General features: G+C 38.5%; 2 protein-coding genes across 3 annotated transcripts; one reads left to right on the top strand and one right to left on the bottom strand.

The window, feature by feature from the left end:
- Positions 1 to 5,005: 5,005 nt before the first annotated feature.
- Positions 5,006 to 10,869, bottom strand: saal1 (serum amyloid A-like 1). Of its 2 annotated transcripts, none has more exons than XM_084554814.1 (13): positions 10,336 to 10,869; positions 9,536 to 9,735; positions 9,304 to 9,405; positions 8,911 to 8,994; positions 8,711 to 8,790; positions 8,557 to 8,616; positions 8,362 to 8,477; positions 8,004 to 8,169; positions 7,831 to 7,913; positions 7,491 to 7,676; positions 6,889 to 7,043; positions 6,719 to 6,811; positions 5,006 to 5,336 (listed from the first exon to the last, which is right to left on the bottom strand). In XM_084554814.1, the coding sequence occupies exons 1-13, from the start codon at positions 10,337 to 10,339 to the stop codon at positions 5,259 to 5,261; spliced, it is 1,407 nt and encodes a 468-aa protein (XP_084410940.1). In that variant the 5' UTR covers positions 10,340 to 10,869; the 3' UTR covers positions 5,006 to 5,258. The 2 variants fall into 2 exon arrangements, with proteins under 2 accessions (XP_084410940.1, XP_084410941.1); XM_084554815.1 differs by having other exon boundaries at positions 10,467 to 10,867.
- Positions 10,870 to 14,493: 3,624 nt separating this feature from the next.
- On the top strand, positions 14,494 to 23,274 carry LOC311496196 (mucin-2-like; the record flags this gene model as incomplete). The annotated part of the gene is made up of 20 exons (XM_084555958.1): positions 14,494 to 14,569; positions 14,701 to 14,956; positions 15,042 to 15,156; positions 15,334 to 15,424; positions 15,524 to 15,657; positions 15,741 to 15,957; positions 16,163 to 16,288; positions 16,373 to 16,487; positions 16,585 to 16,735; positions 16,823 to 16,936; positions 17,016 to 17,085; positions 17,922 to 18,086; positions 18,235 to 18,329; positions 19,010 to 19,062; positions 19,426 to 19,486; positions 20,706 to 20,945; positions 21,042 to 21,198; positions 22,624 to 22,752; positions 22,842 to 23,039; positions 23,105 to 23,274. 20 exons carry the CDS (start codon positions 14,494 to 14,496, stop codon positions 23,272 to 23,274), a joined length of 2,733 nt encoding a protein of 910 aa, XP_084412084.1.
- Between the last annotated feature and the right edge of the window lie 384 nt (positions 23,275 to 23,658).

Below are 23,658 nucleotides of genomic sequence, written 5' to 3' on the forward strand. Positions count from 1 at the left end.
TTATCAGGAGGAGAGAAAAACAGCCCTAATGAATGGTGTAGTCATGGTATTGTTCAGGATTCTCTATTGAACTGTAGCTTTCATGGATCCACTGAAAGGGGCTTGAACACAGTGGCGAAGAACATCCAGATTTACTTCTAAATGTTCTTTCTCAGATGTCACTTTCATGCTGCAGATGCTCTCTTCGTGTCTTTGATCTCCTTGCATCTTGACAGTCCCTGGGTCTGATCTCCTTCATTTGAAGTCATTTATTTACTGTCACATCCCGTTTGGATGTCATTCTTTTTTTTTGTTCTGGTAAATGAACCAACTATAGCTATAACAATATGTATTTTGTACCAAAGTATTTAAATAGTTAATACTGACACTGACAGACATTAATTACCCGACGTGGCTCGGGCTGTCACTGCTCCGCGACTCGGACGGAAATTAACACAGGTGCTTTGAGATGCTTTAAGCTTACAAGTATTTTGACAAGGGTCAGAGAGTGCAGCATGAATAAGATGGCTCCTTGTGGTTCATTCATCTGGTGATCACATAACTCGCATTTTTAAAGATTTCACAAGAGAGATTTCAGGTTATTCTCGACCCCAAGTTATATGTTCTTGTGCATTCATTAAAACACATGTGCATGGATTGTAAACTTCAGAGTTACAGCTAAAACACTGCTGGTGAGACTCTTGAAATTTTTTTTTAAAAAAAATAGAAAAACATTCACCCATCGTATTATTGAAGCTTAATGTAGTTTTAAAGAAGCCATCCTTTGGGAGGATACAGAAAGGCTGCCAGGAAACCAAACTATTCTTTATTGACACTTCTAAGGACTATACGACATCTAAAAGTCATTGCGCAAGCTCTTACTTCTGAGACTCCAGACAGACACGTCTGAGTGTGTGAGAGCTGCGCCTTGGCCAGTCTGTCCCAGTTCTGTTCACTTTAATCAGAGGGATTTACTCGCAGTGTCTGAGCATCAAGCCGCGAGAGATCTCCCTGGCTAATCTCAGACATGGCAGTAAGAAAACTGCCCAACATGAGCATTAGATGTATTGGATCTTAAAAGTGTGCTGTATCTCAGTGAGCATTTGGAAGATAACATATACATATGTACTCATATTCTCCACTGGGAGGTCAGAGGTTACAATGCCACTGAAGGGAGACTGACTGATTTAGAATTACAAGATAGAAGTGATGATTTACATTCACACTAATTACTGCAATACATTTTTTTCATTGTACAAGCAGCATATGCAATAAACATCAGGTGCACTGCCAGAAACGGCCTCATTAAATATATATATATATATATATATATACATATATAACGTTTTATTGCATTTCCGATATGCACAGGTTACTGTTGCATTGCCCTTAGAGGGTGGGCTTTCAGTGCAGTGTTTGTTCAGTGTTCATATATGTTCTCTATGCAACAGTTACAGCAAAGAAGAACACGTAAAGGAGTCGGGATGAAACAAAATAAAGAAAAAATATTTTTCTAAATTCGCATTTAGAAAATTCTTTCTGTAAAGTAAAATGAAACCAGACACAGGATAAACATTTAACTAGGTCGATTAGTTGGAGAAACAGTTCATCAGGTTTAACTTGTAGCTTTTGCTGTCCTGCGTACAGTTTATTTGAAACATGACGTATAATACCGTCATTTTAAAGTAGCTATTGCTCGGCTTTGTCAGCTCGTTTGGGATGAGGCTGAACTAATATAACATGAAACTATATAAAGATGTACACACCTCTCACCTGTTGACAATTGTGAATTATTCATTATCGAAACTAGGCAATCATTACTGGAGACATTAAAGCTTAAATTGTTCTGACAGCATATTAGAGGTCACCTATCCAGCTAAGATGGTGTCTGAGTAATAGTTTGTGTAACCCAAAAATTGATTTTATACCTACTTAAGCAGATTAGATCTAATATAAGCAGCCGTTCTACTTCAGTAAAGTACCTGGCTTCCCTTTCCACCCCGTATTATAACACCAGTGTTTGAATTTCCAGAAATTCAAGGTCTTCTAAAAGCACTTCATCAATAGAATTCCAGTCTCTCACCTGATCCCGAGGCGTGTTTGAACAACTAACTAATCAGAGCAGAGAATGGCCCGCTTACGTACACTTCCTGTGGCAGGCTGCATCTCTTTAATTAGCTCCAATTCTTTCATTGCAGAACAAACAGCGGCATATGCCACTTGGTGACAGCCGTCAGTGTACACAAGAACAGGATAGAGCTGCCCCCATAAACACCTGCCGCTTTCAAAATAGACCAGTTTGTTCGGGATGCAAAAATTATAGAGGTTAAAAAAGTGGCGTGAATGTCATCGGTAAACCTCTTTGAGCATGAGTCGATTGTTTATTAGCTAACCCTATTGTACATGGGTTAATTAGTGTTTATTGGGTGCGTTGGTCCTGTACGTTTCTTCAAATTAAACATATTCTCAGTTAAAAATACATTTCAAAATAAAGGAATCTATTTTGCAGAGCAGTTCTGTTTGAAAAACAAATCTAATAATTCAGTTGTTTCTTTAGTATTACTGCATTGTTAATTTCTTTAAATAAATTGTATTTAATCAGATTGTCTCTGTGGTATTTATATTGTTTTATGCCTCAAGCAATATAAATACCACAGCTTGATTAAGGATGGATGCTTTCAAACATAACACTTCAGTTCCCACTCAAACACGGATGAATTAAATACTGTATTTATTATCCAGACGTCTTCACACTGAGATGTAATTGTTGTTTTAGGATGTTTAGTCTTTCTTGGAAGTCAACCAATAGAACAAGTTTCTTGGTGATTCAGATTCTGCCTCTGCGCACGTGACTGTGTTGGCGACAATGTGAAGTAAGCAGTATGACACTATTATTCCGTTGCTTCCGACAAAGATCACGCACTCCACTTTATCATTACAATGTCCTAACAGATAAGAGATCCGAAGAACCGTAGAAGGCTGTTAAGGCAAACGCAAATATCAACGTCATCACATCAGTGTTTTTGCGAGCAGGAAAGGTCAGTGTCTTTGATATTCGGGGGATCACGTAGGGTTTAGGTTTCATTGTGATTCTGTTGACAAGAGATAGAAAGCCAGGGAACTCAGGAAATGAGCTGAAGGGGGCTTTGATTGCACCCACTAGCATCATGTGTCTTTATTAACACGCCTTGACCAGGTGGTTGTGAATAGGCCGGGCCTTGGAATCAAAGGAGAGGGTACGTGACGCTGCACATGCATTCTTCATCCCTTCATTATCACTGCTGCTCTCCCGGCAACAACCAGAGGCCATTTTACGCACTCAGAAGGGCTTCATTCAGATAATCAAGACTTGAACGAAATAGTGCATTTAAAAAATATATAAAAAAATCTTTTTATTTCATGTAAAAGTTCTGTTACACAAGAACACATCTGAGCAAAATATGTGTTGTTGAATGACGGACTCACTGCAAATCATGGGAGAGCATTTCAGTCTCCTAATTCCATTCACTGAGGTCTCGACAGAAGATGCCCCTTGATCCCACTTGACCTTATATTTTTTAACCCCCAAATCCCTTAATGAAATTCATCAAATCCAGAGCTACATTATGTAAAATGCACTTTTATTCTGTTCCTGTTATATAATGACTTGGACCGGATGTGAAATTTCACAGAAATGTGAGACAAGAATAGAACAAATTACACTGTAAGGCAAAAATGTCAGGTCGTTTAAAATAACACTAAATTGCACGGGCAGAGTTCAACAGAAAAATGATAACTGACATCCAGCATCAGCATCAGACAGACCTGACATGCCTCAGCGCCTCTGATGTGTATAATGCACCAACCGCACGAGGAACAGCCTGCTGTGTTCTGTTCATGGAGTCAAATCGTATCAAGCTGCCAGAAAGACTGGCAGACCAACAATGAAGTTTGGCAGGGCAGCAGGAAACATCTGGGCTTCACCCTGATCTCTGTGACGTGACGTGTCCCGGAGCGAGGCCTGAAGGCAGAGCAGCCAGCAAAGTGCAAGTCACTGGCCACAAGCAATCTTCAAAAGGCCAAGCACGATTAGATTCTAGCCGTTTACAACACAAACAGGAGATGACTTGTCGATCAAGGCATCGGTCACCCATGTGCATCACGGGTCAGGTCAAGGCTCGAATCGTGTCTTGAGATAACACACTTTAGAAGACTGTTTTTTTCCCTCCCCTTAGGGTGATCTCTGTCTCAAATACACTCTGACCATCTCGGGATTTCCATTAGAAAGAGTGTTCTACATATCAATCCGAGCTTTAATTAAAAAGCTGCTATATTCACAGAGCCTTCGTAAGCTTGCTGGAAATGCGCAGGTTGTCCTGCTCTTCTCCATGAGTGGGCGAAATGGCGCATTTGGAAACCAAATGAGTTCATTGTTGCCAGGCTCAAGCCTTTCATCTAATTTTATTGTCCTTACCGAGTGACTGTCACCCTCTGGTAAACACTTGATGTTGTCATCAGCATTAGCACCATTACTCATATGCTTGGAAAGGTTACTCAATACACACTCAGTGTGATTTTATCCGATGTAGAAATTTGTATTTTCATTGTAGAAATAAGGCGGCCGATTAATTAAGTGTTGTAAGAAATAAACATGCAAACAGCTTAACTTTTGCTAACAAATTATTTGTGTCAAGCTGGTGAAAGAGATTTATTTTTAACCACCACAGATTGTTCCGCTGGATGCATGTCTGACAGAGAAAAATTAGGAAAAACTAAATTACAACTAAAACAAATGCAATCATCAACAGATGGATAAAGGGATAATTACACTGGTTTATAATCTATTCTTGTGGAACAAAACACTACAGAAAATACCTTCATTTTTCCTGGCTTAATTTACATTAAACAGGTTATTGAGTTTTGGGTGCCTGCTGGGTGACCATTTGTTGCGTGTTTCTTGTGTCCGGCCTTTTTTGATTAAATGACTGTTTTCATATTTGCTTGGGATGTGTGCATCCATCCACGGCATTAATGAGTCAATACAAGCTTACAATGACAAATCACTTTTAATAAAAGACCATCAAACTCTAAATTCAAAAATAGTATTCTGAGAGGAATTAAAAAAATAATAATTAACACAGGTACAACTTCAATTTTACAGACTTTAGTTAAGAGTCTCTTTCTAGTGGAAATGCAAATAGCCTGACTTGAAGCAGGATCTTTGGAAAAGTAACACTGGCTGCTATAAAAAGCAGTGATAATAGTCTGAGTGAGGGCTGAACAGTGATCTGGAAGGCGCCTCACGCAGGAAACTGTGCCCTCACCACATCTGCCAATTGGGGATCAGCCTCTGACAACACGACCTGCAGGTGCTGCAACTGAGGAAGAAGAAGAGGGGCAGGGTGGAAACATTATGTTTATTTTCCACAGGGTGCACACCGGCTGTCCATCACGCGTCCTAATCGGACTCACGCTCTAAAATAAAACATCTTAGACATGCTGCTGTGTAAATATCATCACAGGGACGCAGTTTCCATATGCGACCATAAAGCCAATATTAAGACCATCTACATATAAGAAATTTAAAACGTAAAATGAACATCATTAAAAATCTATTTAAGAAGTTATAACCAATAAGTCATTACTTGTAGATAATGAATACATTTGATTAGCTGAAGTCAAATGATCTACTATGAACAAACTTTTTACCCTTTTTTCTTTCAAAATAAAAGAAATTAACACGTGAAAGAGAAGTAACAGGATGGTCTAAATCTTCAAACTGTCACTAGACTGTAGTTGTGCTGTATTTGCCTGAATATAAGACAAGATTTTATTTCTTTTTTTTTTTAGGAAGAATTTACATAAAGGTGAGGTCAGTGTAATTATCTTATAGTTAGATGGGATGCTTGCATGTTCTGTTGGCTTCATTTAAAACAGTTGATGTGTGTTTTCATCTTGCTGGACGTGTACCCTTTTCCCATGTTTAATTATAAGCAAAAGAACAATCATCCCATATTTTGCTGCAGTAAATGACACAATTGTTATCTACAATTTTCCTTTTCCTACCGCTTCTTGTATCCTTCTCTCTTCTTTCCCTTTTATCTAAATTCTGAAAACAATTCATCTTAACAAACCTCTTCAACATAGGTGGCTGTGGCTGGGGTGATAGAGTGGGATTTCCACTGATCACAAGGCTGGTGGTTTTATCTCCAGGCCTTCCACATGCCAGAGACACTGAACCTGAAATTGCTTTCAATTTCTCAATGTCTCCAGTATTTTCTTTGTACTTGCCTTACAGTCCTCCCGACTTCTACTTGAGCTTGTTCCTCAACATATTTTATACTCTGTCAAGTCTTGTTTGGGGTCCTCATCTTTAAGTCCCACTTTTGTTCTCTTGTTTATCAGTCATATACTCTTGAAGTGAAAGATTTTCTTCAGTTTTCTGAGCTCCTGATTATAACATTCAGTTACACAAGTAATTGCTGGTGGCTTGACAAATAAGTCTGGTTCTTTCTGTAGTAGAGTGACTATTAGCCTTTAAGAAAAAACATGGCTTGCCCAAAGCATATTTAACAACACCTTATAATTCAGGTCAGTGCTGTATTTATTACCTTCTGTCACAACCACTTGGTCTGTTTCTTATTCTTTTTCTTATTACAGCTCATATTCATATGAAGAACGGGGTCTATCTAATTCCATTTACTCCACAAGTGGATGCAATGTTTTACTAGTCTTAAACCATTTTTAAGAGAGCACTTACTGATGTCTTAAACTTGGGAAGCAAAGATGCTGCGGCTGCACGGCAAGTCTTCTCTGTCAGGAAACCTTTCTTTATCAAATCTGCAACCTTGTCCTAGAGTGAACAATATAATACACAATAAGAATCCTTAACTGGTTAACCATAAAAACATAAATAAATAAATAAATTACCTTGGGAATGTCAGTGATGAGGTCGGCTAGAAACTCAGCAGAGATCTCGGCAAGAGTCAGTAGCTGTTCATCTTTTTTGTCTTCTTTGTTTGCGTCATCTTTGCACTCACTGTGGTACTGGCACACCCGCAAGACGGACCCAATGAGTGGCAGACCTGGACACAAAGATACGTAGAATTTGCACAAAACGCTGTATTATTTTTAAACGGCCATATTAAAATGGAAATAGAACACTGCATACATTGAATAGCTATTGTCCTTGTGTATTTTCTTTTCATTCTTCATAAAGCAGCTGCACAGAAAACACATGTCTGACATAAAAAAAAAAAAAAAGCTCTTTCCATCTCTGACAAACAGCAGCACATTATGAACACCACAACAGAATATACTGGTCTCCATTCATTTATATATTCAGGAAACGGCTGGATTTTAAAGATCAGGTACTTCTGCAAAACATTAATGAATGTACTTGTTTTAAATCCACGTGGCCCTGATTCAATCACTTGTGTACGTCACAAGGGCTGATCAGGAACATTCAGTGAACACAGTCGACTCTGGTAAATTGAGTTGCTGATGAACTGCGGAGCTGTTTAAAATCTTACTTGGGTCGATTCTGCTACTCCACTGGTCCTGGCATCTATACAGAGCCTGCAACACAGCAAATGCCTGCAGCAAAATGCTCTTCTGTTCATGCAGGACAACTGGCAGATCGTCTGGCTGGCAGAGATCCTCACACACGACGTCACACACAAAGTCCCACATCAATTTTCCCGGTCCATCGGGAGCAGCTAGAAGAAACGGTTATTTGTTAAGAGCTCATTTCTTCTTCTAGTCATCTTGTGTCACATTTAAAAATTTGAGTCTCAAATGTACTACTATTACCACTACTACCTAACTACTGAACCAGGAGAGAGACACTAAACTTTTAATGATTGTCCTTACCTAAAACCTGAATGCCCTCATCTATTGTGGTGAGGAGTTGAAGGATGTGAAGATAAATGTCTACGCCGTATGGACTCTCTGATCTGAAAAACGGGTACGACATTATCATTAATAATAATCATGCAAATGCTACAGACTAAAACATTCTGTCTCATTCAGTTTCAGATTTCCACCTTAGCTGCTTGGCTGCCTCAAGGAGACATGGGACCAAATCGAGATTTCTTTCACCATCACCCTCCTCCTCTTCCCTTGGCTGAGCTGTGATCCAACTCTTCATCAGCTCTTCTTCAAGGTCAAACAGGTTGTCAACCAGTTCTCCAACCTTCTCAAGCAGTTCGGCTGCAAAACACATTTTGTATTTACTTATAATGCATACATAATGTCACAAATATTTAAGTAGCATAGGGACTTAAATATTATTTAAGTTATTTAGTGTAAGTCATCACGGAATGTCAAACTCATTATTTTATACAAATGCCTATTATTGGAAAGAAATTAGAAAGAAGTAAGAAAAGAAATGAGTAAAAGTACTGTTTGTGGAGCTGCACATGATGAAGCAAAGGCTGGAGCACACGGACGTCTGCTGTCGTATTCGCTGAAGCCACAGGGAGCAAACATCTTTCTGAGACAAACAGGTCAGCAGCAATCTGTAAAAATGATCAGAAAAGATGAATATGTCCATCCTAGACTCGCTGTTTTCCCGTACACAGAAAATGCAGATGTCACCTGCTCGTTTCTAGAAGGGTTGGAGGATCTGCATCTCCGAGAAGGAGCAAGAGCACAGCACTGTGGACACACAGAGAGTTGCATTAAATGAAATGAACCACTGCAGTGAACGACACCTATCAAAGAACAAGTACAGATGAGGACTTTTACCCACCTTAAATCTTCATTTTGGCTGAGAGTCACACAAGTGTCAGGAAAACAAGCAATGTTCCCAAGGATTCCTACACAAATTTCCTAGAGAAGTAGAAAAGCATGGAAATTCTCAAAGCTCCAAAATGTTGGATTTAAATTAAACACCACGTACAGGATTATAGTCTGGCACAAAATGCTTTAACCGAACAGAATTCCACTCACTGTGAGACGCTGACAACGAGATTTGGATATCACTCCAAGGAGAATATCTGTGGCTTTGAATTCCTGTAGAAAACCAGCCACATCCTGCACACAGTAGGTAAACAACTTAGACAAACGAAACTTAGAATATGTGTAAACCTCCAACAATTCAGTATAATGTGTTTAATTAATAAGAAAAGCAGTATGATTGACAGAGACACAGCACCACATTTTGTTTCCCATATGTTTAAAGATCCTAAATCCACAGAATGTACCGCTACTGCTGCTGACTAAATCCCATTTAATGCCCTGATGTTCATTTTATGGTTCAGCACCAAGTAAGCAATAGAAATTTCCTCTTCAGAATGCAAATTTTGTCATTCAGTCAGTGGAAACTATTCACATTCACATTACCTTATCCATTGCCATATCCCACACTCTACACAGATCTTCCTCGTCATTATCAGAGAGCTCCATCTGACCTTCAGAGTTTTCTTCTGAATGCTTTGTGACCATCTGCAAGACAACACCATTATACACCCGTTAAGAAGTGTTAGCAGCAGAGAGGGTAATTCGGCTGCATTCAACAACTGCATGACTGAAGTGATTAATTAAATGCTGCTAATCAGACGCCGCCAATGCCTACGTCGATGAGACGAGTCAGGGTGCTGAAAAGCCAGTGCTTGCTGTAAATGGTGTCTCCGATGGCATCCACATCTTCATCCTCTGCTCCATTGGCTGCGTCTGGTGGCGGTGATGGGTTACGGTCCATTACAGGAGACTGTGTTCCAGATGGAGACGAGGAGCTCTCTTTCTCCACTTGTTCTGCGCTATCAATACCACTGTCTGGGGGAATAAACAGTGACATGCTTTTAAGCTATATGACTGTACCACAGGATGATGGAAAAATAGCAAATATAAATGTTACTATATTGTTTCTATTGAGTTAGCCAATACCAGGTAGTATGAAATTATCAATGAGCAGGACTGCTTCAGGAAAGTATTTAATGTACACACAGGTGTGTATATGTATGTGCATATATATATCTTCCTTATTTGTACATTTTGTGTCTAAGTTGCTGCACCGTAGGCCTTTGAGGAAAGTAATTTGAATCCTGTGTATGTGTTGCACATGTCAGAATTGACAATAATGCTGACTTTAACTTGACTTTGGGAAATACAGTCATGCTATTCACACCTATATTCAACAGTTTATTAAATCACTCGACTAACAAAAACTGAATAACTTGTATGTTTAAACTGTTCCCAGAAAGTACTATATCAGGGTGTGCATCCAGTTTAGCAAACAGGATCCTCTAACTACTCTAACAGCCCAGGTAGCTCATTGCATGTTTAATACCCTCTGTTTAATTAGCAACTCTTGTTAGCCACGGGCTGCTGACTATCGTTAGCTGGCAGACCTAAACTTTATGCAGGTCAACTCACCCATAGTGACCGCGCTCGACCAAAGTAACTAGCTGGAACAAAATTCAAAGCAATTTCATCGGATGTTTTTCACTGTTAAACTACAGTAGAGCTAGCTTACATTTCAAACTGAGCTCATTTAATAAGAGTACCTGGATGCGCATGCGCGAACCGAAGAGCAAGCGAGCTGCGCAGGCTCCTGTTGTCGGCCACCGGAAGTTAAAGAGAATACCCACAGACATATATACATATATGTAATACCGCCCTCTGCAGTGCGCATGCAGAACGACAGGTGAACCATTTGGAAAGCATTTAATTTATAAAATGCATTATGTTTGACCTCATCATTTGTTTTCGTGTAATGTGTTAATTTAAACTAAACAACCATTCAACTGCTATTCTTTCAGACAGAGGCCTATGTGCAATAGTTCTGATAATGAACTTAGGTGAAAATGTCCAAAATTCACAGGTTACAACTAAAATTAATCAATTAATCAGTTGATGGGACAAATCAAGATGTTTGTAGACTTCCCCATAAGCTTTTGTGGCATTTCAAATGGACCACGTTATTAACTGTTTACTAATTTATAAAGTAATCAATTAATTCATTTGATCATGAAAGTAATTTCTACAGTTGCACCCCTCATAATTATTTTAGCGTTAGCATCAGCTGCATAACTACTAAGTTGGTGAAAGCATTTTCAGCCAAACATTCCCACACTGCACATCAGTGCAGAGAGTTGGGTTTGTGCGTGCTACGACAGCAGACGCTGTGTTGTTTTTGCATGCTTTCATGCAAACAGAATGATAGATAGATAGGTTTTATTTGTCACATGCACAGTTATACATAGTACAATGCACAGTGAAATGTATTGTTGTACCTGCAGCCAGTAGTAAAAAAAAATAAAAAATATATAAGTACTACAGTAAACAGTAGTTTGCACACAAGGTAAGCAATATATGTGTAATGTACACCGATAGAGAATTAAAATATAAAAAAAAATAAAAAAAAAATAAAATAAAATAATAATATAGACTGAATAAAAATATAGACTGGTAAACTTGGGGGGGGGGGGGGGGGTAGTTGTATATGTACATAAATTTACAGTATTAAGCAGCTACATGAATAAAGTCCAGTTAAGGCTCAGAGTTGAGCAGGCGGATGGCATGGGGATAAAAACTCTTCTTCAGCCTCTCAGTCTTTGTCCTCAGGCATCGGAAACGCCGGCCTGATGGCAGTAGAGAGAAGAGAGAGTGTCCGGGGTGACTGGGCTGTTTCAGGATCTTTGTGGCCCTTAACCTGCAACATTTGGTGTAAATGTCCTGCAGGTTCGGGGGAGGTTCTGATGGTCCGCTCCGCTGAACAGACCACCCTCTTGAGGGCCAGGAAGTCCTGCCTGGTACAATTTCCCATCCAGGTGGTGATGCTCCCACACAAGATGCTCTCGATGGTGCAGGTGAATGACTTGGTCTGACTGAGCTGAGTCACGGTACGATTTAACTTGAACCCAAACCTGAGTCCCTTTTCCTTTTATTATTCTTGCTCTGAATATAAAACGCACTTCTGTTGGATCTGTTCAGTTATTGTCTGTAAAAGGAGATAAAACATCCATCATAGTAACAAAAATTTGGATTTTCAACAAAACATAGAGGTATTCTGTGAATACATCGCATTAGAATACCTAAATAATACCTTAATTAATAACAAAATATGAAAAAACATTTGAAATTACTGAACTGTAGTAAACAGTCCTCATTTTAAATTCTTATTGAGTAAAATTTTGTCCACACTGTATAAAGAATACATGAGTATGCATAACATGAAATACATTCCAAAGTAATCTAAAATGAAAACTTAAAAAATAAGAAAATGCTGCAGCCACTTTGAGATCTTTGTCTGGACTGTCCTTATATTTCACTTGATTTATAATCTGTTTTACAGGATATGAGTCTTATATGTTAAACAAATAATTATGTCAACAAAACGTTTTTTATAATGTCACTGCCTTAACTGAGGTCATTTGGTGGGTGTACTGTCCTCCCTGAATCAACACAGTACGCAGTGTCAGACAGGAATAACTAGAGATCTTCCTCACCCTGCAGCTGTCCTCCTGTGGGAGTGGTATGAAGTCCTGTTTGCACTTGGAGGAGCATTGTCTGGATAGTTCTGCTAAAACTGCGAAAATAAATTTACATTTGTCTCTATGATATAAGCAGTCATACAGCTTTTATCAGGCTGCTTACGTGTGGAAAGCATAACAGATAAAATCTTACGTTAATTTAACTGCTGTGACACTGCACAGTAGCTGCTGTTAAAAGTGTTATTTAATTACATATTCACTACAGGCCCAACATAAACATACTATCAATAGGAAAGTTTCTCTTGTGTACGTCAACTTGAAAAGGATGACTGTAATCAGGGATGTGACACAATCAGTTCCATTACACATCCTGTACTAGATACAGTCAGGATGCAATTTAGATAATAGTATATACTCCCAACACATTAAAACAAATATTAACATTCAGTAGTATAACTTTGTGATACTTTTTAAAGTCAAATGTAGGCTTCATTATTGGTTGAAAATGTCATGATTACATTAGGGTTGCATTTAATAATTCTTTTTTTGTTTTGTTTTGTTTTCACATTTTTACAAACCAAAAACTACATTACTAACAAACTAAACAAAACCAAAAATGCAGACCATGAACAACAGTCTGGGGTCAGGGGCCTTCACTGCAATTCATGTCTAGTGAGCAAAACTAATTGCAGTTTGAATATTTATTTATTGAGTGGGGCCAAAAGACTGTATAGTAAACAGACTCTCTAGATTTTTCAGCCCTTATATCTCTGATAACCAGTGTACAATGCCAACCCAAATTTATTAATCTCTTTATTTTCTATTTTCGTAAAACAACAGTTTTGGAAAGCATTAATTGATGCCAATTTAAAGCCAATAATTTTTTTAAATTCACTGGATATACTACTGTCATATTTATGAATTTTTCCTTACATGTAATAGGTTCTGCAGAATATTTTATGTATTGTTAAATACTATTTTTTATATGAACTCCTCATAGTTTAAGGAAAATTTGAAAAGTAAATAAAGAACTAAAATAAAATCAGTGATCTCCCGCTCTAGAAAGTGCTTAGTTTATAATTAGTCATCAACCTTTATCAACACTGGGATTATCAGAAGATTACTTAAGAAAAAAAAAAAAAATGCTTGGTGAATGTACAGTATGTGTCATAAAACATTTTAGAAGCCATTCTTTAAAAGGTTTGGAAGGTGCCCTATTAGCATCATTTTTTCCTGTTTAAAACAACAACAACAGCTACTAGTGGTCAGAAAATTCAGGAGAAGGCTAAATAAATATTTTTTTTTATCATGGGTTAAAATGTTGTAAAATACTATTTAACTATCACACTTTTTATTGTGTACCAAGTAGATTTAGAAATTCACATTTACATAAAACTTATCAAACACATTTAGCCCAATTTCTGTCTTCAGTGTTTGATTTGCAACATTACCTTCAATTGGCCTTACAGACAGACTAGAAGGACTAGACAAGCTGCCCTAAGGTGACAAAACATGTACGACATTACAATATAGCAAAGATACATGGTCACACCCTATAATGTCATTTGGAAAGAAAAAGATCCTTGGAGGAAACACCTTTTGTAGGATGTTTGTTAATGATCCACCTATCAAATGTAAAGCATATGGCAGACAAGGTGACGCAGGCTTTGTTTAAAGCATCGCTGGTTGATACCCGCATTAAATTCGCACTCACTCATGAGATCTGGACTTTCTTTACAATTTTCTAACAGCAACAGTGGGCCTCATTTATACTAAATAATTTAAGCTAAATAATTTTACGAAACTCTGTCAAGAAAATCGTTTTATTACTCTTCTGGAAATTTATATTCGTAATTGAAGTGCAAACATATTTGTTCAATCAAGAGATAAGGAGGATGTAAGAAATGTGTATACAGGACTTGAGAAAGGCGTCAGACATCCATTCAGCACATGTTCGCCAGGTCTAGGCTATAAAACTACAGGCCCTGCTATGAAGGTGGGTGTGAGCAAAACATTGTGCAATCTTAATATATAAAGGGCTGTCAAGTGCAGTCTGACTATTACCAGCTTTGGTGACAGCAAGCCCACAGTGGCAAAGATGAAGTGGAGCTCTGTGTGGTTATGTTTCCTCGCTTCGTTTGTTACCAGCGTCAGTGATGTACAAGCCAGGCTGGGTAAGACTCAGATAGATATGGATACTTTGATAGTTTGATTATTCAGATTAATTATTACTTAATGATTACGGTTTCTCCAGTATCACTTTAGTAAAGTCTAATTGGTATCTACATACATTTTTTTTTTCCAGTTCCCAACCATGTCAGCAGCATTTGTAGCACATGGGGCAGAGAACACTTCAAGACCTTCGATGGTGATGTGTACCAGTTTCCTGGTATGTGTGAATACAACCTCGTCTCCGACTGTCATGGGTCCTTCCAGGAGTTCTCAGTGCACATAAAGAGGAAGGAAAATGATGGGCAGCCTGTTGTCAGTTATGTGGTGGTCACCATCAACGACGTTTTATTCCACCTCAGCAGGAGTCTAGTGACTGTGAACGACATGCCGTGAGTTAATAAAATGAAATAAAACATAGCCTGCGAAAGTAACTCTGTTATTTGTGCATTAGAATAAAACTTGTCTTTTTCACAGTGTCACATTGCCACACTACCAGGCAGGAGTACAAGTAGAAAAGAATGCGGTTTACATCAAGCTCCAGTCCAAAGTTGGCATCACTGTCATGTGGAACGGTGAAGATGCAGTCATGGTAAAAACCAAAGGACACCTACAATAGATTTTAATTTGTGCATTATGGTACAATTAGAACATTTATACTTATCTACAATTATTCTTTCTCAGATCTGAGATTGGATTTTTTTTTTCTGAAGTGTAAGAACTGTTATTAAAATAGTAAAAAAAAAAAAATCTCTTGTGTGTGTTCTAGGTGGAAATTGATCGTGAATATGAAAATCGTACTTGTGGACTTTGTGGAGACTTCAATGGTGTACCAGTCTACGATGAGTTCATTCACGCTGGTACATCTAGTTAATGACTCGATATATTTATTCATTTCACCTGTAATCTACTGTTTTTGCCGTTTGACATTATGACTACCATTATATATATGCATGCAGATCGCAGAATAAGCCCCATTGAGTTCGGCAACAAACACAGAGTTCACCATCCAAATTCTGAATGTGAGGACCTCTATGAAGATGAAGATGAAGAAGAAGGAGCTGTGAATGTGTCGGAGTCATGCAACGAGTTTGTGAGTTTATTTTCCAGTAATAAATATTTAGTTACAAAGTAACTTCGCCTTTCTTAACCATTAATTTATTTTGTCCCTTCTAGCAAGCCGCCTGTGATGAGATGCTGCGTTCAGAGTCCTGGAGCTCCTGCACCAATCTGATTGACCCTGAACCTTACATCCAGGCCTGTGTGCAGGACATGTGCAGCTGTACCAACAGAACAAATGACTTCTGTGTCTGCAGCACCTTGTCTGAGTTCTCTCGACAGTGTTCCCATGCAGGAGGACAACCTCCCAACTGGAGGACACCTCAGTTCTGTGGTAACGTGTTTGTTTTTCCTGTTTACATTTCATATTATGAGGGTGGATTAATTACCTTGATGAAAAACAACTTCAATGTTCACTGAATAAAAAAGTAGTATTCATTTTTGTTACTTAAAGAAAAAAATATATATATTTAAATGGATAAAGAATCAACGCAAAAAATCTACAACTTTAATTCTTGTACCACATGCTTTGTTCACAGGTAAGGAGTGTCCATTCAATATGGTGTATGAAGAAAGCGGTTCCCCTTGCATGGATACGTGCTCATATCAAGATACAAGTTCACTGTGTGAGGAACACAAAATGGACGGCTGCTTCTGTCCTCCTGGTGAGTGCTCTACAAATATGGGTTTCTATCTACTCATTACGCTATTTTTAGTCCTAATTGTAATTTTATGACTCTCTACTTCAGGTACTGTGTTTGATGATATTTCCACAAGAGGGTGCATTCCTCAGTCTGAATGTCAGTGCAAATATGACAAAATCTACAACTCTGGTGAAGTGTACACACAGGACCGAGAGGAATGGTATGTTAAAGGTTTCATAATGTAAACAGGATGTGTTGTTTGTTGTGAACCGACGTGTTTAAATAAGATAAATGATTTATTTGTGGTTGTTTTTCAGCACATGTTTTGAGGGTAGGTGGGCTTGTAAGAGCCTACAAATGGCTGCTTCTTGCGCAGTTGAAGAGGGTTCACATGTGACAACATTTGATGGGAAAACATTCACCTTCCATGGAGACTGTTACTACACCCTGGCAAAGGTGGAAAGCAAGGTGAATGTCATATGAGACATAACTATCTTCTGATGAAACCAAATCCAGTGTAGATTCAGTATGAACACTATGAATTGTATGTTTCAGGATGGTAAGAGCCCAGCATTTACCATCCTGGTCCAGTTGGTTCCATGTGTAAACCAAGAGTTTGACACTTGTCTGAAGAACGTTAAATTCCTGCTGAACAATGACGGAAACAATGTAAGTTAATACTGTAGTAATATTTTTAATGCACCCTGATATCTGCAACAGTCTCATGACAGGTTCTGCTTTTATTCAGGCATTAGTGTTTACTTTTGATGGCAAAGTAAAGCAGAATACCCAGACCATCAGTTTGCCGTACAGCACAGGTGAGTTAGAAAATAGGAAACTGATTAAAACGTTATTGTCAGTTTTTCTTTATCCTGCGGTATCAGATGATGATCTTATTGATTATCTGTTTGGTTTTGTTTAAAGGAGATGTCGTCATATTCCGTCCTTCATCCTTTCACATATTGCTCCAAACAAGTTTTGGGTTGCAAATTCAGATCCAGCACGTTCCTATCATGCAAGTTTATGTCAGACTGGAGCAGAGCTACAGATCAAAGACACGTGGTGAGTTTTACAGTTCTGTCAACAATAAGATTTGCTGTTATTAAATTGCCAAAATATGTCACATTAGTACTTACTCTAAGATAAGATAATCCTTTAATTTATCCCCCAGTGGGGAATGCTGCAGTGTTGCAGAAGCGTATAGTTTTAAAGACAGTGCATGCAAGCGATGGAAAAGTAAAAATAAAAAAAACCACAAAAAATAGCAAATTAAATACAACAGTAGTCATACATATGTAGTTTGAACACACCATGTATGTTCTGCGCATAGAGATGGAATTAGGAGCTCAGACCTCTGAAGGAGCTCAGAGTAGACATTACATTTATCATCTGACCGAAGACGATCCCCCTTGAGGTGCCAGAAAATGTTACTAGGTTGTCTTGACTGAGCTTCTGGCAGAAAATGGATGGATGTTTTCTTAGAAAAAAACATTACTCATTACAGTGACAAACAGAAAATATCAGGATCTTTTTCTTCTCAACAAACAAAGAAAAATCTTGCCAGTTTCAGACAGTATTTGGCTGGCTGTATGTAAGCGCTGGCAAACTTATTTCTGTTTTATCCTAATAATTGTGATGTATATCTTTTCTCCAGGTTTATGTGGGGACTACAACATGGTCCTGTCTGACGACATGAGGACTCCTCAGGGAATTGTGGAGGGAACTGGAACAACCTTTAGTAACTCCTGGAAGGCCAACCTCATGTGCCCGGACAGACCGGAAAGACTTGATGACCCCTGTTCCCTCAGTGTGGAAAATGGTAGTTTTAAGGAGGTTTTCTTTTGTTAGTCAAGTGTGATGATTTAAACAGTTGTTAATATTCTGGGAGTGTTCTATTCATGATAACTAGATAGCTGTGAGTTGTAAATGACATGGACAATAAAAAAATATTGTTTTTTCTTTGTCAGAGTTGTACGCCAAACATTGGTGTGCCTTGCTAGAAAGTCCAGATAGTGTCTTTGCACAGTGCCATTCAGTGGTGGATCCTGAGATGTACTACAAGGTACAGCAGAACCTTTGTCTTTCATTGAATTTGATGGGACTGCAATTTTGTAAAAGTGTCTTCTCTTCTGCAGCGATGTACATATGCTAGTTGTAACTGTGAGAAGAGCGAAGACTGCCTCTGTGCTGTTTTCTCCTCTTACGCACGAGCTTGTGCATCAAAGGGAGTGTTCTTGACAGGCTGGAGGGACAGCGTGTGTGGTAAGGGTACCTTTCATTATATTAAAGTAGAGCTGAGTAACGGTTTCTGGAGTTTGCATAAATAGTCATAAACCTATTAAGTATCCATCTTCACATTGTCTACAAAACAGGTAAATACTCAAACAGCTGCCCAGATTCTCAGACCTTCGCTTACAAGCATCAGAGATGCCAGCTGACTTGTCAGTCATTGGGCTCAACGCAGCAGAGCTGCACCTCTGACTTCTTGCCTGTGGATGGCTGCTCCTGCTCTGAGGGTCACTATCTAAATGAACACGGCATATGTGTCCCCGTGGAAAAATGTCCTTGTTACCATAACGACGTCTACATTAGGCCAGGGAGTTCTATTACCATCAAAGACGAGCACTGGTGAGTCAGTTCAAGTCAGAGCAGTATTGTAATGTGTGCAGTATGTCAGATTCACAGACAGTAGATTTTTAAATACTTTGTTCTGCATCTGATATCTTTGTTGTCTTTTTCTAGTGTGTGCACAAGTGGAGTGCTCCATTGCCGTTCTTCGAGATTGCGCACATCAGGTCAGTTTTTTTGCTTATCACTTTTTTTTTTTTTTTTTTAACAACAGAAAAAATTTAGTGAAACACTGTGTATTAGATACAATAATACATCAAAAGCTTCTGTTTTCCTTTCAGGGTGCACTTATCCAAAAGTGTTCGTTAACTGCTCTACTGCTGGCACAGGAGAACTTGGACAGTGTGCTCGGACTTGTTTGAATCTACACAGCAGTACCTGTGTAAGCTGCTGTTTCTTCTCAGTGTAAAATACAGTATCTCTGTCTAATATTTGTTTTTGAATTTAATGGCGAACACTCGCAGTAGTTTCAAAGAAGTTATGGTCAGCAATATATTCTTTATCGCTATCCCCTCTTTCTGTCCTCCCAGGACTCCACAGAGTGTGAACCTGGCTGTCAGTGTCCTAGTGGCCTCTTTGATGATGGCAAAGGTCTCTGTGTGAAAGAAAGTGAATGTCCATGTCAGCATCATGGGGATCTATATGCCCCTGGAGCACAGATTCCCAACCAGTGCAACACCTGGTATGGCCATATTTGAATCTAGGGAATGATACAAGTTTATGAGTTTTGTCTACTTGTTGTACTTGCAGTATTCTTAACATGTTATTATATTTAACTGTTTCTGACACATGTAGCACCTGCAAAAATGGACTTTGGGACTGCACACAGAATAAATGCCCAGGAACTTGCATCATTTATGGAAGTGGTCACTACACTACATTTGATCAGAAAACTTATGCGTTTCAAGGACATTGTTCCTATGTTGCTGTCAAGGTAAATTAAAATTATCAGTTTAATATTACATATACAGAAACTACCTAATAAGTTTTAACTGTGGACATTTATTAATCAAAATAAATATGTCTAATAATATAGTAATGAATATGAATAGCAAATGATTTGTCAGTTCTCTCCTGGGGATGAGACACGTGTTTATCTTATTTTATGTCATTTTCTACATGAGTTTTAAACTAATGTTGAATAAACACACAAATTGATTAATCTTTTTCTTTTAAGAACAAATGTGGCAACAAAACAGTACTGGACAACTTTGGAATTTTTACGGAAAATGTTCCATGTGGAAGTTCAGGCACCACGTGCTCCAAAACTGTCCGAATTCAGCTCGGGGTAAGACCTGATATACACATCTGATCTGGGCCTAAAATATTCAGCACAGTTAAATCAGCTAACAGGATTTTATTATTGCAATGCAAACTAAAGAAATCTTGTTTACACCGCAGCAAAAAGAAATCAAGTTAACAAAGGGGCACCATGAAGAGGTAAACCTGGGAAATGGCTCCGTGATTCCATACAGCATAAGGAAGGATGCCTCGTATCTGGTCCTAGAATCAGACATTGGTCTCTCAGTGATATGGGATCGCAAAACAACTGTTCGCATCATAGTGGAGCCGCAGCACAGCGTGAGTCACAGTAATTCTTGTAACTTGTAAAACTGATTCTTTAGAGATTTTCTGTGCAGAATAGCATTTTATTTTATTCCTGATAAATTTTCTTCTTCCTTGTTTAGCAGTTTGGGACAACAATGGCACCAATGTAGCATTTATTATAATAAACACATTCAATACTCTGTTTATCAGCATGCTAGGAGTTGTGCCAATGACTCATCCATTCTTTTTAATCACTGTACAGGGACAATTATGTGGACTGTGTGGAAATTTTGATGGCGATGGACAGAATGACTTCACCCTCCAGGGTCAGATAGGGGTGAGCAACCCATTACAATTTGGAAACAGCTGGAAAGTGTCCAGCACTTGCCCAGATGTGGAAGTTAATATCAACCCTTGTGAATTAACACCCACTCGACATCACTGGGCAAAAGTGATGTGCGAAATCATAAATGCAGTTACATTCAAAGACTGCCACAAAAAGGTAATGACAGAGTTGTCTATCAAATAAATAGCCATTGTTGAAAGCATTAAAAACATAGTTAAAAAAATCAATCTTCCTCTTGGGCTGACTGAACAGGTAGATCCACGTCCTTTTCATGACAACTGCGTGAAAGACTCATGCGCCTGCGACACTGGAGGAGACTGTGAATGTTTCTGCACAGCTGTTGCAGCTTATGCCCAAGCTTGTAATGAGGCCGGTGTCTGTGTTGCATGGAGATCTCCAGACATCTGTCGTAAGTAAAATAATTTCTAGTGTAAGAATGTTTTTTGTTTTGTTTTGATTTTATTTATTTTTTTCTTAACTGGCACAAGACCCTGTTTTGGTTTGCCTAAATGATCATGACTCCAACATTTAAAGATTCAGAGATGTGTGTGTTTTTATCCCTACAGTGTTTAGAGTCAGGAACCCATAATAACCAATTTAAAATATCTTTTTCAGAAATGTACGAAAAATCACAAAAGAGAAATTTCTCATTTTCTATTTTTTCAGAAGCCTAATTCATTATTTCATTACAATTTTGAGTCTTGATGGATTAATCTCTACAAGCTTTCCAGACTTAAATTTGGGTTTGTCCCAGTCTTCTATCTGACAGTCCTCTGTGGATACAAGAGAAATGTCCTAAATCCACTCTTGCATTGATTCTGCTGTATACTTTGGCTAATTGCTGTGCTTGTCACCTCTGTCTCAAATCGCTGCACTTTGTGTTCTTTAAGAATCTCTGTGTGTTTTGCTCAGTCTGCCTTTCCCTGCTGCTGAAAAAAACAAAGCATAATGTGCCACTGCTATGCCACTTTACTGTAGAGAGGGTATTCGCAATGATGATGCCTGATTTTCAATAGAAACGGTGCATGGAGTTCTACCTGCATAGTTTAGTTCGTCGTCATGCTCACATAGTCTTAATTAACCAAGTCCTGGTGATTCCACTCTTCTTCTGTTTCACAGGTACTGATGAACTGTTAGAAATGATTTAGAAATGTTTTTATCCCCCAGGTCTGATCCAGCCTTAACCGGATTTTTATCACAGGCCTGCAGAGGTTTCTTGGAGGTTTCTTTGCAGCTTGATGTTGGCTCATTTTATTTATTTATTTATTTTCCTGACATGCCGTCCTATCCACAAATCTTATATGAGAAAAAAATAATAATTTGGCATTTCAAAGTAATTAACAAACTTTTCAAAAACGTGTGTGCATTTTAGTATGAGTTTCTAAGTGTGAATTGATGCAAATATAATGGTATAAAGTGCGCAAAACATGAAGGCGTATCAATATTTTCTGAAGCAAAGTTTTTTTTCTCTACAGAGATGAAATTTAATATTGTCGATTCAATGCGTAAAATTTTATTATATATTTAATATGGTAATATGTTAATGACCATAATGTATAATTACAACCCGTATACAGAGACCCTGTGGATTTCCGTGTGTATCTAATATTAATGTTAATATTACATCCATTCATTACCTTTTGTGATTATCTATCACACTATTTCTGTCATGTGTTATACTTCATACAAAAAGGTCAGTCCTCAGACCTAACAGATATGTAATGGAGAACATATCAGATGGGGGTTTTGTTCACAGAAATGTAGTTATCTTGAAATATATAATAGATGTGACAGTATGTATATACATGACACATCTTCTGTCTTTCCTTCTTAGCTATCTATTGTGATTACTACAATCACCATAAGGGATGCACTTGGCATTACAAGCCTTGCCACACACCTTGTTACAAGACGTGCTTGAACCCGAAAGGAAACTGTAAGAACCATATACCCAAACTGGAAGGTAAGATGTTTATGAGAACGCATTGTCAGAACTTACATTTGAGAAACATGTGGAACAAAGATGTAATGTTTATGATGTGCTTTTCACAGGTTGTTACCCTGAATGCCCAGACGATAAGCCCATATATGATGAGAACAAGGGGATATGTGTGGAGTGTTGTAAAGGTTGCTACTACAACGGGACTCTATATGATGAATATGAAGTTATTTACAATGTGACTGACAACATGGGAATGTGCTACTATGCAATCTGCATTAATGCAACAGTGATAAAAGGAGGAAAACCCTGTCATGTTACAACCTCCCCAACACCAACACCAACAACAATTGCCACGACAACAACAACCACACAGCCTCCAGCTACAACTGCAGGCCCAACCACAGTAGCTACGCCTCCAACAACTCCAGCTCCTACTACTACGGAACCTCCTACAACAACTACAGTACCAACTACAACCACAGTAACTACGTCCCCACCAACCACAACTCCAACTACCACTACCACCTGTATAATAACATGTAATTGGTCTGACTGGTATAACGTGCATGATCCAACAACAGATCATAGTGACTGGGAAACATACAAGAACATCACAGATAGTGGTAAACAAATATGTAAAAATCCCCAACAGATTGACTGCAGATCAGTCGATTATCCAGAGTTGCCCTTGAGTGACTATATGAGTGCAACTGGCCAAGAAGTTACTTGTGACGTGGATTATGGTTTAATATGTAGAGAAAAGGACCAACTACGACCTCCACGAAAGTGCTTCAACTATAAAATAAGGGTATGCTGTGAGGAGATTTTCTGTGAAACAACCACAAAATCTACAACCGTATCTCCTACTCCAACAGCAGGGCCAACTACAACCACAGTAGAGCCAACCACAAGTACTGAGACCACGGT

Source organism: Chelon labrosus (assembly GCF_963514085.1).
Source record: "Chelon labrosus genome assembly, chromosome: 11".
In the NCBI taxonomy this organism is placed as follows: domain Eukaryota; kingdom Metazoa; phylum Chordata; class Actinopteri; order Mugiliformes; family Mugilidae; genus Chelon; species Chelon labrosus.

Excerpts from the sequence above, each read along its gene's own strand:
- saal1 (XM_084554814.1), bottom strand. Across the intron at positions 8,478-8,556 it reads ACCCTTCTAGAAACGAGCAG|ATTGCTGCTGACCTGTTTGT; the intron begins GTGACATCTGCA and ends TCATTTTTACAG. Across the intron at positions 7,044-7,490 it reads GAGTAGCAGAATCGACCCAA|GTCTGCCACTCATTGGGTCC; the intron begins GTAAGATTTTAA and ends CTTTGTGTCCAG.